Raw genomic sequence first — 15,124 nt, forward strand, 5'->3', positions numbered from 1 at the left:
CTCATCTCGTAAGATTTTCCTGACGTTTTCTTCGCCACGCTGCAGCGCTGCCAACAGCAGCGTTCGTCGAAAGGATGAAAGCTCGCGACTGAACAGCCGAGACCGATCGCGCGTTGTGAGCTTCTAATAAATTAGCAAGGATCTTCCGAAGTTCATTCTACGTCCAATCGTTGTACCGGTGTATCCCGATTTCGTTTTCAGGACCAGAAAACGAGCCGAGAGACGCGCGCTGGCGTTGGCGACCGGTGAAGAAGAGGATAACGCAAGTAGTAAGAGTCGGCGTACGGTCGGGCATCGCGAGTCGATCCCAGAGCCATCAACCGTCGGATATCTTGTGTCTGGCTGCGCCTCGATACGGAGAAAGCTTTCGGTGAATAAAGGTATACCTACGTGTCATTCGTCCTTTTATGCTGACGGCCCTCCGTGAGGATTGTAACGCAGCCGGATTTACACGAAATCGATAGAAATATGGGAAGTGGAGAAAAGCGCAGTTTGTGTACCAGCCTCGTCCGCTGCACGGGCGAATATCCACCGCCTGTCTTTACCTGCACCGATACTTTTTTATCAAGTTTTTAATTTTCTCCCATAACACATTTTTCCTATTCATCCATTCGCGCATGCATACACCGCGTAATAAGCGTGGCAGATCGACGAAACGATTGTCGTAATCGCCGTGTCAGGAGACGAAGGCTGGGAAGGTACAAGAGACGAGTTGTAAGTGAATTTGTCATGTCTGCAGGATAGGGGAACGAAGTAAGCCGAACCGGAGAGATTCAGCCCTGATTGTCGAATTACCTGATTGTGGTCGATTGACGTGGTCGGGAATCGAGGCCGGGGTTCGTATTCCTCTCGAGATATCCGATCAGTGTATAATATCAATTTGGTACAGCAGCGATGTGATCGGAATTTGAGGTTAACAAATTGGGGGCTGGGGGGAATATCCTATCCGGTACAATTTTGATAAAAATTGTGGCATTACCTGCGGGTTCGACGGCTTATACATCGTCTGCGGCAACGTGCCCTGCAGTCTCGTCATCAATTTCACTTACCCATACGCAAGATGTGCAGGTAGGTGCACGTCGAGACGTCGTCTCGAAGGGGGAGACGGAGAGAAGAAGAGGGGAAAAAACACCGAAGAAAAATGAGAATAAAAAACAGAGAGCGAAGTGATTTCGAGTGAAGGCGAGATCGCAGTAATCGGTGGTACCGCAGCAACGCGACCGCGATGACCTTGACGCGGTGTAAGACCGCAGGACACCGAGAGCACCGACGGGGGGGGGGGGGGGGGGGGGACGCCCATTATCCTACGACCTCGTTAACCGGCTTGACTCGGCGTTGGAGCGAAAAGTAAAGTTATTGCTGGTAAACAGGAAGGCAGACTCTTCCATCTTGGAATTGAATTCGCGATAATTGCGTTGCTGCAGGGTGAGTGCACCTGTCGAGGAGAGGGTGAGGAGGACCGCCGGCATGGCGCAGGGGAATTGCATGCAAGTTCGCAACCGCCAACAGCCGGCGAAACTCTGTGTATGAATCGAACAAACCTTGGCTGGCTCCGGGGTGAAAACACTATATCCTGCTTCCATCGAAACTCCTCCTGGGGAAAGACGGGAAACTTTAGCTCGATGGTTACGCTCCTTTTTTCCGAGGACTAGCGCAGTCGGCTCCTTATAGGTCAGGGCTGCAACTAAAGATTTTCGATGATTAGGTACGTCTAGGCTTTTCTAGAGTAGAACTGTGAAAAGTAAACATCGCGACGACCGAGTATTACGGAGGTAAGAATAATAATGGAAAAAGGCGATAGTAAGAAGGATGGCAAATTGGAATCACTTATTTACTAGGAATCAGAGAGTGATAAGGGGACTTGACGAAACGGAGAATTGGCTTAATTAAAAGCGTTAACGAGGTTCCCGGGTAGCGGTATTGCATCTAATGAGGGTGGCTTTTTTCAAGAGTTTTGGGAACGAAACTCCTTGTTTACTCAATCGCAAAGTGGTGTTGTTCCTAAGCGGAAAAGTAAGCCACACGTAAGATCGAGTTACTTCGTTAATTGTTTCATTTGTTATTTTTTCTCGTCTTTTCTCTCGGCTTTTATCACTGATGCGAAATCATTACGCGGAATGAAATGCTAATGAAAGAAGATTATATTAGGTTTCGCTGTTGCGGTTATGAACATGACGAAATCCATAGATGTCAAAAAATCTGGACACCATTCTTCCGAAGCCTGTATCTCGGAAACTCGTGATTTTCGGGACTCGTGTCCCCGAGAAGTTTTGATCGAGAGGATACGTACCGTAACATACTGAAAACCCAGCCAATTCGACCGGGAGCCAATTTCCATAAGGATTCCGCGGGGTCCTTTGCTGATGAATTTCGAAGGCTGTTCCATGTCTAAGGATATCACGATAACAAGTATGGGGAATATAAGCCGAGCAAGATGATGGAGAGACACGAGATGGCTCCGAGGCTCAAGTCAAAAAGGCGAGGCGTGCGTTATTTGGTATATAAGGGGCTTAACGCTTACATGCAGACATGCCCCCACGTATACCATCGCCGCTCTCCGTCCACGCGGGATAACATCTTAAGCCAGAGGGCATAAGGCGCAGTCGGTAATTGAAACCGTGTTCCACTAATTAGATTAGGTGGTTATTCGTTTTATTTTTTAGACCGCTTCTCTTTTACACTTGACTGCACCCTTCCGCTTTTTCACTTTCGAAAATACATATTATTACGTATATCGTAGTCCTCGAAGGGCAAGCCGCAGCGTTGTAGGTGCGCAGGAACGGGACAGAGCCGGGTCCCGTTAAGAGGAAAATTCCCCCGGGAACACTAGTTTCTTCTGTTTTTTGAAAATACTTCTCCGGGTGATGTTTATACGTATCCCGAACCTCCCCCCAAGGAGAAAAAGAAGGTGCTTATTCGCCAGCCCCGGAATAACAACCGCGGCTTTTTATTTGAGGCGGGCTGGAATAGGTACCCACCTCGATTAAGCTTCTCGCGAGATTAAGATACGTATCTCGCAACGAGGTTCCCTCGCTCGGGATATTTTCACGTTAAATCAAATTATACCTCGTTTGTTTAATTAAATCGGCACGACTGTATACCGATTGCCTGTCAAGAAAATATGTGCTTCTTCGACGATGGTCAATACCTATGTCACGACACTTAGCTAATCTGTAATGACACGAGTTATAAGCTCCAACTCACGCATTTGGCACAACTCGTCACCTCATCCTTACAGCTCACTTCCGGCGCGACTGACGATGTCAACATCGATTATTCATTCGATCCTAACGAATGGTTTTCTTTCAACGACCATTTGATAAGTAACGATTTACGTTGACGGAATATCATTCTGTAGATAAATTCAACTTACATGCAGGTTGGATTGAAGGATGTGTTTTATCGACTGGCATGTACGCCGATAATTACGATTGACGTGTAACCACATAGTTGATTTTATACGACCCGTGTCCGGCTGCGATGTACCGCAGCGATTAGTAACGTCAGGGGGAAAGAAAAGGAGAAAGAAAATGTTTGTTTATTCTACGCGTCACGTTTCGGTTTCCATTATTTATCGTTTAATAATTGATTAGGTAAAAGTTTCTCTGGGAGTGTCTTCGTAAGATACCGACACCGGAGTTCTTTGAATGGAAAAATTAATCGGTATCGCGTGTCCGGGCAAGTAGGTAGGCAGGTAGGTGCTTACCTAGGCAGATATACGTATACCAATACCGATTAACCACGAACTTGCAGTTGGAGCCCGCGGGGTCTGAACGAGTGGTAAAATTCTATTACGATTGTAATATAAGCCGACCGTCGGTTCTGTTTCACCGTCTTCTCGTCTCCCTTCTCTCTCTTCCCTTCCCCTCCTTATTGCTCTGCAGCGGGTTAAACGTACTTGCCGACGACGGGCCGATTCACTTCGGATCCCCCGGATCGCTCGATCCATCCGGTGTTCGACCGATTCATTGCCAGGCAATCAAAGAAGTTCTAATAACCTACGTCGGTCGGGGGACGCCAAGAGCAGGTTCGTCTTATCTGGCGTTTGAATCGGAAACCAATTTGAAAGCAATATGATGCTCATCGCCTCCGCTTATCTGATCTCCGGTGCCCAATAAACCGCTCTTGGATTTAGCCCGATTATCCCGGATGAGCTCCTTCAAGTCGAAACCGCTCAAACTCCTAGATTTTCTCAAACTTTATCAAACCCACCGCAACCCGTTCGCGATTCGTGCATTCGGCTAGAATTATCCATCTTTCATCAACGCTCTTATTCGCTTCCGACGAGTATTGCAGGCGAAAAGACCGCCCGTTTATTCCTATCCTCGTATCTCGATGTAGGTAGTAATACCTAATGACAGTTTGGTCGTATGAACCAGGCGGATGGTCGGAGGTCCTAATTGCGGCGGTAAAATCTCTCGCGGGTCCGAGTCACCGTCGTCCTTCGGGAGGACATGGATACGGATATTTATGGACCGAGTGTATATCCAGCCCGCGCGCCACGGACCACCGTGTGGAAACTGGAAAGGCCATTTTTGAAAACCAAATTTATGATGGCCAAATTAGGGGTTTGCCCGGCTAGATTCGACGTGGCGTGTTAGCCTATTATTATATACCTCGAGTGCCGTCAGTCTATGGTATTAAAAGGGAGCCTGATTCCGTGTTATAAATTAACAATAAATCTCCGGGTACCGGAAATTCAATTTACAATCAACCCGACCCGCTCCGCGTTCCATTCTCTTCATCCACAGATATTTCCAACCGCTTGCCAATCCTTTGACAATTAAATCCGTGGAGAAAACGTATTTTCGTTACATCGCGTGCACATAAGGTAACTATCCAGATCCAGAAATCCGGAGACTTTTCCTCCCCCCGATCGCTCCAATCTATACTCGAAATCGGCAGATACCGCGGCTGATACCGTGCCAACAATGGGATAAAGAAAAGATTTCAACCACCGGAAATGACGTTTTGAAAAAGGTTACACCACCCATAGGGAGCCGGTATTTAACGATCAACTTTCCAGATAACAGGTCGCCGGGAAGGAGATTTTATCGGGTCACACCGGTGCGTGTATGTTTTTTTTTCATTTTTTTTTTCCATTTCTCTACACATTCAATTCTCTTTCACCACCGGAACTGCATAATGCAACGGTTTAAATATTTTTATCCTTTCTGTCGTTCTTCCTCGTATATCGTACAAACGTGAAGATAAAACGGTAAGTACGTGTGACGGATAATTGAAATTCACGGGTTTCTGGATAAAACTCTCTTTGTCATCGTACGGCAATTAGGTAGTGTCTGATTATACATCTATATAATGTAGAGGTGGAAATCGAATTCTCGTAGAAGTCCGAGAGGTTAACCAGATCCTCTATGCGACGCTGAACAGACCCGAATGGTACCGCGAGGATTATAAACTCCACGGAGGCAAGCCCGAGCTGATCCCCATCCTCTCCTCGCCCCGTCAAGGGTGAAGTTGAATTTGTCGTCACGGGATAAGCTAGTCGTCCCTCGACTAACCCTTATGCATATATGTATGCATCCAGCCCTTGTATTACAGACCGGTATGCAGGGTGGTCCGGACCTACGCGTAAGTCCGCAAACGCTTTGCTGTCGTCCGATGTAAGGTCGTTGAGAATGTTCAGGACAATGTTCGCGGAGCGATCGCGTCTGCCGAGTGATATTCAACTTGACGCGAAATTAGTCAGGCGCCGCGTTAACTGGGGGTGGGGGGGTTCGGCTGAACTTGCTAAAATCATACCTATCTTACGACGTTTTTTTTAAGAGAACATGAATATAATTAGAGCAATTTGAATTTGAGGGCTTTATTATTTATAGTTTCAAGAACGTTTTACAATTTTTGCATTGAAATTAATAACAAAATGGCGGCATGGCGCATACAAGTAGCGAACGACCACGTTTTCAATACTGTCGCGGATATTCCTCGGTCAATTTTTGACCGATCAACTTGAAATTTTGCCGCAATCCTTAAAGCTTGTTTATAGATTCGAGCTCGCGGCTTGATTTCTGAATTTGAATCCCAAAATTTTTTTTAACAATTTCTTGGTCGAAAAATGAGTTTTCTTTTGTTGATAATCCTATATATTTGAAAGAAGACATTTTTTTAACAACATTTAAAAGGTGTTTTTTAATTCATGAAATTTTTTTATCTTTTACTTTTAGAAAAAATTCTAAATTGTTCTCGAGACTGTACATAATGAAACCATCAAACTCAAATTGCTCCAAGTGTTTCGATCTTCTTGAAACAAAAATAAAAAAAAAAAAACGTAAAAACAAGTATGATTTTAGACCGTCCAAGCTGTACACCCCCCCTTAATCGATCCCGCTGCGTGCGGTGGTGGAGCGTGGAGCACATGGCATAGCTGGTTCAAGGGTCTTGAAAAACGGAGGTGTTTAGCTCGGTATAGATGCAAGATAGGGTCCCGATAGGAACCTGGATTTACTTGTGCTTAGCTGAGAAAACATCACCTTTGACCTGGGAGGTCCGGAGTGATTTTATCAAGGAAACGCTGGGCGGGGCGCCAACCTGGAAGGTTTCAGTCGTGCGCTGACTATATTAGTATCCATGCGCACAAACACAAACACACGCAAACAAACCCTGGCTGCAGCGTACGTCGTGTACGCCGCGTTTTCTACCATTATAATAGCTGCCAGCTCGGGGAAAGGGGAACCCTGTATAGGCAGGAATTAATCCCACGGAATTTCTTTTCCCTCTACGTAGTCGTCTTTCTTTTTCACTCTTTTCATTATTAACAAAAAGATTTCCACGTGGATGTAGACTTGAACGGTCTCAATTAATGAACTCTCGGAACCACGTGTCGACTTTATCGCTTTTATTCCGTAAATGTTTCTTCGAGCCGTCGCTGCAATACGCTCGTTTCCTCTCCTTGTTCAATATTAATTATTAGCACGTGCAACACTGGCCGCCGTCGCGCCCCGCAGAGTCGAAACCCGTATTCTCTCTCCGTTAACAAAGATATTACGCCACGGTTAATTGACTTATTAATATAGGGCGGGCCAACCGTCCGCCCACGTGTTCATTTGCATCCGCCAGCCGCACAGGCACCGCATGCATACATGCAACCAAATACTTGCTCCAATTTTTTTTCCACCTCTCGCGTTTCCGTCTAATTCTTTTTAGCCCTTTTTCCCCCACCCCCTCTTCATCTTCATCTCCATATTTTTTTTTTTTTTACTCTCCCCCGCCCATTTTTCATCAGTATAAAATCTTTCGAGTTAATTCTTCGAGCTCGTATATTCTACGAAATTAAACTCAGGAATTCACCATCCGTAGGAGGCACGTGTAGTACTAATTGTTCTTTTTTTCTTTTCGTTCAAAGAGGGAGGTGGTATAAATACACGATGACAAGAACCGTCCGCTGCGCTCGCCTCTATGAAATTGCGGTTGGTCTGTGTTCAGATGCGCAGCGCAGGTAGGTAGACGGGGAGGTATGTTCTCTACAAAACAGTTTTTGTCCGCTCGAGTGAAGAGCGACCACCACTGCGGGACACAACGCGGCTATGCGAGCGCTGCTCTTGGGACAGAACGCTTTTCATTAAATCCCCCGCCTCTCGCCCTTCATCACGCACGCTCACGCCCTCTCACCTCTTTCTCCCCGCTTTTCTCGCAACCCTTCCATTACCACCACCACCACTACTACTACTGGTTATACTATTTTACCGGTATTCGCCCCGTCCTTGTCACACCGATTACCAACAGCAGGTAGGTATAAAGGCGCACGCGACCAACTCGCAGGTGTAACGCGTTATTCTGTACTCCCGTTAATTCGCATCTCGATCTCTTTTATCGGTATCCACATATCGTATATGGAAAGAAACGATGCATAAAAACTTGGTGAAAAAGCCACGAAAATACATCACAACATGTAATACGGTACGTATAAGGTTGTATAAGAGGATATAAAAAAATGATTAGTTCATTTTTCAGCTGCGAGACGGAGGTGAAAGAAAAAAAAGGGGGTAGAAAAGAGATTTGCTTGTCTAGGAGTGCTTACTTGTATTGTGAGAATCTAACGGTCCGTGGCAAAAAGTTATTCATCTCGCTTCTTCGTCTCCTCTCGGGCAATAAACAGATTTTAATGTCGTTGGTTCATCCCGCGTCCATCCGTTACACATACCCACGTACGTACCTACGTACACACGATTCACACATTATACCCAGAGTGGTGGACACCGGGGATGAAAATCCTCTCGGGTTGTTCAGAGATGCTGCAGGCTTGTCCGACGTGCATAAATCCTAACCCTAGCCACGCCCCGGAGTCGAAAATACGAGAGAGGGTAACTTTTGAGGCTATGCCAAGACACACATTCGAGATTCGACCGCGCTTGCACAGTCAGCCCTCTCTGCAACCATCCCCCCCTTAATGCCGCCAGTGCCTATCTGCGTTTGCCTGCAGAGTTTTCGAGCGTCACAGCGGGGGGAGAAAAAACTGAAACGAAAAACAAAAACAAAAAAAAAAAAAAAATAAACACACAGGCACGCGCGCGCACATCGGTTACGTTTTATCTTATTTTTTATTTTAACATTTGCGCGAAAAAAGGAAGAGGCACACTTCGTTTGTTTTCATCCCCCTTTTACTCTCTTTCCCTCGTCGTCGCGTCGCTCCGACTAGTTTCGAATATTTCTCGTTCTCCTCTCGTTCTTCTCTTCCTCTTCTCTATCGCGGCATGGACGTTTAAACCGGACAGATGTTCTTCTCCTAATGGTTATATATACGCCTTGGGTGAGATATTTAGGCGTAACATATGGTCGTTACGGCTCGCTGGTACATATATCTAAGTTTCTTGTAAATAGACGGAGTAGTATATATACGCACGTGGGCATAAGAAGTGAAATTTGAATCCCGAACCGCGTTTCGTCACGCGCCCCGCGTGCATGCGGCACCACCGTGAAAACAGAGAATGAGAGAATGAGAGAATGAGAGAATGAGAGAGAGAGAGCGAGAGAGACAGAGAGAAAGGATACGACGTAATCGAGTAGGTATATCAAAGCCTGGTAAACTTATAACGACTGGCAGAGTGTTTGAATTGGTTTATGCCCTAGTATACGCATGTAGTCGGATGTCATGTACGACATCACGCGTACATACCTACAGTATAATACGGTATGGTAGTGCCATCACTGAGTTCCGTAATCTCAGCCGTAGATCCTTGTTAATACGACGATAACGAGTCGCCTAATATATTACACAGTGATTTACAACCTGCTTACATATCTACGCCACGTATTAATGCCGGTAGAAGCAGCAGCAGCGACGGCGCTACGTAATATATGTATATATAATATATTCGCCCTTGGGTATACGCATCTATACTTGGCGCAAAACTCATTCGCCAACATTATTTTACTACGAAATACGCGGGCACCTACGGGTATACAGGTGTCTTCGCAGACACGCGTTAACGGGGCTGTATACAACCGGCAACCGGATTCGAGTTAAGCCTCGCTTCCCGTTTCGATCAACGCCCCCGCATTACGGAAGCACGGCATCCACCATATCCACCATCCAGCATCGCAGGGCTCAACATTTTATTCCCATCTTATACATCATTCAGTCGATTGACTTAACGTTAAGCGTATACGGATGAAATCTAGTCGACGGAGAGTCATTCCAGCAGGTTTTATAGAGATTTTTTTTTTATAGTGCATTAAAAGCGGAATATTATACATCCTAAGATTGAAACGAATTATAAAATTGAGACGACGGCTCGATGTGCATATTCACGAGATCGTTTCCATCGGCGTGTAGAGATGTAAGAAGGATACCGATATTGATTCTCCTTGATTATTCCGTCTCCGTTTCTTTCCATCGTAACGGAATAAAGTAGTCACCAAAGAACCACGTAAATAAAATTATTTTCACTCTCAATATCCTGATAAATTTTCTGTTGCTTTTTTTCCGCTATGGATGAATAATAACGTAAGTTTTGTTTCAATCGTTCCTCCTAGACGACGATTCGTCGCTCATTATCACCTTACTTCGCCGTGCGATGTAATTTTTTTATCGTATTACGTTTTAGCGAATCATTTTTGGTTTTATAATATGTTGTTCTTTCAATAAAATTCCTCTAGACTGAGCCCCCCTCGTCCAACGTTAGGTACCAAAAAATAAATTTCTAGTGCTTGACTCTCTAGCAATTGGCTTTAGTCGCCGAGAAATTCACACTTTGTGCCGACTTTTTTGTAACTTCGGAAAATAAAAGGGCCAATAATTGGGTCTAAGCGTGTCTATGACTGGTACACTTACCATACATACGGCACACGTTGTTCATGCCCGTACCTAATACGTGCTCACTTACCCACGGGCATGAAGACAGGAGGAAGTGTAGAAGGCGAAAGAAAGAGAAAAACCGGGTAGAACCGCCGGGTCAGAGGCTACGCGACGAGAGATCTAATCAGGGAACACGGGGCAGCTTTTAGTAAAGATTTTCGGTTCATTTGACCGCGTGTTTGCCGCATGTCGACGGAACGATGAAGGACCGAATTAATTCTCCTCCACACCTCGGTGTGAAGTACTTACTCGTGTCAGATCCTTTGCGAGATCCTGTAACGCGCCCTGCGCTGTTAAAAATTTCTGTATGGAACTTCCTACACTGTAGTGGAAGTTTTATTCCGATACGGAGCAGGGAATTCACCGTACGTTTACTGTTTGTTCAATCTACAAGTACAGTAAATTTCCTTTTTTGTGCTTTTCCTATAAATTTTATTGAACTATAATTTTTTTTTATCGTATATTTAAGAAAAATACATTGTAATTTACCGCCATTTTGTCAATTTCGATAAAAAAAAAAAGAGAAAGAAAAGCCTCGATAGTAAAATAGCGGCTTTCATACTAATCATTAATCTTTTTATAGTTTTTTTCAGATAATATTTACGGCCAAAACCGTGTACACTACGAGGACATATTTTTTTATCAAACACATTTTCAACCGTTAAAAATTTTTTTTTAATTAAAACCAACGTTTCAAATGAATAAATTCTTCCGTTCTTCCTGAGTACTTTGATATGACATAAAAAAAAATCAGAGCGATTAGCGCATTTTAACCATCGAAAACATAAACGCGAAAATCAGCTATTTTTCGACCCGTTACCCTAGAATGATCCCTTGACCTAACACATATTTGTTGAGTATCATCCCGACTTGCGAATAGCACAGATCGGTTACAAATTTCCCCGGATTGAATCGTATGACACGGGTTTTTTCAAGCACACAAAAATTAGTCCCTGAGCTCAACTTTCCTCATTAAAAATATATTCCAGATTGACGATCGGTCCTCTGATCTTATCGGACGTATCGTGCAGGGCTTATTCTGTTCGTGAAGAGGCATCGGGTTATACCTGTTGTTTTTAATGTGACGGTTTGATCTTCGAAAATAATTGTACAGTTCCGAGGGAGTAATAGTTTCAGATAAAGAGACGACGGAATAAAAGACAGAGGAGAGAATCAAAGTAACTAATCGAATATTTCATTCCGAGCTTGTTGATAACATTTACTTAGAATTCTTCCTCTCTTTTATATAATTGTCTCCTATTTTAGAGCTCGTATATATTCTGCTCCGAGCTAATCGTTAATTTCTCACCTCATTCCTCTGCAGTTAATTACATATAACCGTAATAAAATTGATGCTATTGAGCTTATACATATATAAAAAGAAGTATATTATAAAATTAGGATAAAATTTTGAAATTCATACAAAAAAAAAAAAATAAAAATAACTGGTTGCAAAAACTACATGTATTTGAAAAATAAGAATTGAAGGTAATACGGCCTGGCACGAAATTCTCGATTGAACGGTAACAGCAGCTGTAACATAAGCGAGGAACAAATTAATCGTAAAGCGCCGCGATCGGATGATTTTAACTGTGGGTACATACCTAGAGACGTAAGCCAATTATTGGTAATGAGACTTAATGAATACGACTAACAAGGCTAATCCAGCTACCAGCGAGCGGCATGTTTTCAATGTTTTTAATTATACTCCCCGCATAGCAAGATTGTCATCGGGAGTGTTGATTGGATTTCGTGATCAAGATCCCAACAATTTTCACTTCAATTACGCTCGAAATGAACTCCTTGGCAGGAATTTTTTACTTCGTGTACGGATCGGGACGAATTCGGTAGAAAAAAAGGGACGGGAAAAAATTCAACTTTGCCACCGGTGCGGTCGACGCTGCGGGAAAACAAGGGCACCCTTCCTCCTCTTCCCAGTCAGTCCAGCACCAACTTCTATCGGCGACCGTTTTCGCCTGTCAACGCTTTCCCAACTTTCGAAAATCTCCGTCCGGGGTTTTATTACACGCAAGTATCCCGCTAGACCAAGTCTAGAAATACGCGGCATTTCGCTCACCGGTTTTAATACCCCGGAGCGGAGATCCACTGGATGTTGAAGCTACGCCCTAAATTCACCCGGCATATAATAAACTCCGCATAGAATATCTGAGCAGGGGAATAATACTACGGTATATCCGAATGAATAGTTCTCTATATATAGCGGCTGTGTGGGTATATAGAATGATCGGATTAATCCGCTCAGCCCGAAAATTTCTCAGCTCCGTGGGATGCGGCGCTGACTAATTGACGCGGATTATTATAGCCCAGATATTGTATAATTTCTCGATGTTTTAAGAAAGTGTATATTCGGGGAGAGAAAAAAAAAAAAAAAAGAAAATAATCTCAGTATCGCGGGACGAGCGCGACAGTCTGAAAATAAATTGAGAGAGGAGTGGCCGTGAATGAGAAAAATAAAGCAAAGCGAAGTGAAATACTAAGGAATATATACTGAAAAACGATGAGGGGGGAAAAAATGTCCAAGAGTAAATATATGCGAAGAAAGTTCGTTAATTACTAGAATTAAGGTTGTCGAGTGATAATCAGCCGGGCCAGGCACGCGAGCCAATCAAAAAACCGATAAGAATTAACGGACCGAGTATACGCATACATATATCTATATATATATATCTATATATATATATATATATATATATATGTACGTATACTATATACGAGGATGTTGTACAGTCCTGGTGACACCTCATTAAATGCTAAACCTGCGGTGTAAATCTTGAGTTAACATCTTAATACGAAGTTAGAACAACGCGATGATATTCTCCGGCTTTAGCGTTACATTATATACAAATCTCGACGAAAATGAAGAAAAAGTCAAGCTTTGTATATACCTACACGCCTGTAATACATAAGAAAAAAAAATTCTAGCCGAATCCCCTGTGACGATTCAATCGCCGCGGAGTCTCGAACGAAAAAAGGACATTCCTGTATCACCGTGCGCTCGGCTTTACAGTACTGAAAATAAAACGTTTGAAGGACAGACATTTATACGAGCCGCATTTTCGTGCGACGCGGCGGCGTTATAAAAAATATTTTCCTCGTCGCGTATATTATAATATAATACGGCAAGACAAATTTCAAGTCGGGGATGGAGAAAGGAAAATTGCAGACATTATGCACTGTAACGAGGTTGCGGGATTACAGGTGTTCGGATGATTTGAATTTAACTACGCACCCCGTGAGGGGTCGCGAACTGTTGTTAAGTTACTATAAGCTCGGCGAGTGCGCGAGTGTGTGTAAGTGTAATTATTTACCAAGAACTCTATACGGAAGTTGGCTCATTCAGGTTAAGCGAATATACATATATTATCTGAACAATATTGTAAGAGGCGAAGAGTGTACATGTATGTATAAATGTAAGTCAGACTCAGCAGGACGGTTCTGGTTATCGCCTCTCCTTCCGGTGCCCGAACAAGTTTTCAGGGCGAGGTTCAAATTCCGAATTCGAAAGTATCGAAAGTCCGAATTTTTCGATGATGAAACTTAGTGTACACAAATCAAATTTTGAAGAAACATCAAAGTTTCGAACGGTACGAAACCCGACGCTCAAAGTTACGAAGAGGCGTAACTCCGAAAAGTCAAAGTTCCGAGATTACGAGAATGAGAAAATTTAAAAATTTGAAACTTCGAAATTCCGAATGATCCAAGATTTTTACGACCGTGAATTTCACTACTTTGCTGTGTGTTTGCTTTCGATTTTCGATACTTCGACGTTCGGAATTCTGGTTCTTCCGATTTTCGGTTTTTCCCATTTTTTACACCGACTCGTTGAATAGGTAAAGTACGCTGTGTGAGTATATTTTAATATTTCGGAATTTTACTCTATCGAAAATTTATTTTCCGCAACATTGCTCTGTCGTAACTTGAATTTGTGGAATCTTGCGTTTCGGAATTTCGATCCGTTGGTTTTCCGGCGATTTGAAACTTCGGTGTTTCCAAAAAGATTGATTTCTTTACTTCCAGTTGCCCCACCAAATAATTCGGAATCAGGCGCTTTCGGAACTTTTCAAATTCGGAACTCCAACCCCGCCCCAAGTTTCCAAATTCTCCCTGTAGTACGCGCGTGCAATAATCGAGCGGCAAGGGGTGAGGTAAATCTAATTCAAGCAATAAAAAAGTTCAGAGAAAGATATCCGCTGGTCCCCAAAGCATGAAATTCACGTCCCGCATATCCGCCGACAATCGTACGTCCGTTATTCGTAATAACGAAACACCTACGTGCAAAGAAATTGTTCGGTTCCATGTGTAAGTGTACCTTACACGTATTGCGGGTATTGTAGGTACCTACTATTGCCTACCCCGTGATAACTCGGGGTAGAAACTTGGCAATATAATTTCAAGGCGCGGACAACTGAGTCTCGATTCGACTGGATTACATAAAGACGATACTGCGAAAGGGAGGATTTATACCGTAGTTTATAGTATACATGTATGTGTACAGTATGTATATTGTATACTATAAATTCGGCCCCGTCGCCGCGAAGTTTATAATATATCTGTACGTGGATATCATACAGTTTATTCTGAAAGAATATTCTACCTCGCTGCGAGATTCAACGAGCTGTATGCGTCTAGTCTACGGTTAAAAATTTCAGCCGATGCGTTGGAACGCTTGCAATTTCAATTCTTCGCACAGAAACACAATAACGCGTACATATACATTACATACCAAAGCCGAAGACGACGAGTCGAATAATCTTATACTACTTACCAGCCAATTGAATAACGTTTATT

The 15,124-nt window shown here is 43.5% G+C and overlaps 2 protein-coding genes across 11 annotated transcripts in view; one reads left to right on the top strand and one right to left on the bottom strand.

Moving 5' to 3' along the window:
* Nucleotides 1–15,124, bottom strand: part of LOC124309222 (uncharacterized) — a 112,255-nt gene that overhangs the window by 48,764 nt on the left and 48,367 nt on the right. For all 6 annotated transcript variants that reach the window (XR_006909199.1, XR_006909200.1, XR_006909202.1 and 3 more), the window contains one exon: nt 1,542–1,684. Coding sequence is in view for 2 of the 6 variants with exons in the window: in XM_046772644.1 (XP_046628600.1) it covers nt 1,542–1,684 (143 nt within the window). In the remaining 4 variants the exon portion in view is untranslated. The remainder of the gene's footprint in view (nt 1–1,541; nt 1,685–15,124) is intronic.
* Nucleotides 1–15,124, top strand: part of LOC124309213 (protein madd-4) — a 102,511-nt gene that overhangs the window by 39,769 nt on the left and 47,618 nt on the right. The gene's annotated exons all lie outside the window — the stretch shown is intronic.

The sequence above is a fragment of the Neodiprion virginianus genome, chromosome 7, assembly GCF_021901495.1.
Source record: "Neodiprion virginianus isolate iyNeoVirg1 chromosome 7, iyNeoVirg1.1, whole genome shotgun sequence".
Classification (NCBI taxonomy): Eukaryota; Metazoa; Arthropoda; class Insecta; order Hymenoptera; family Diprionidae; genus Neodiprion; species Neodiprion virginianus.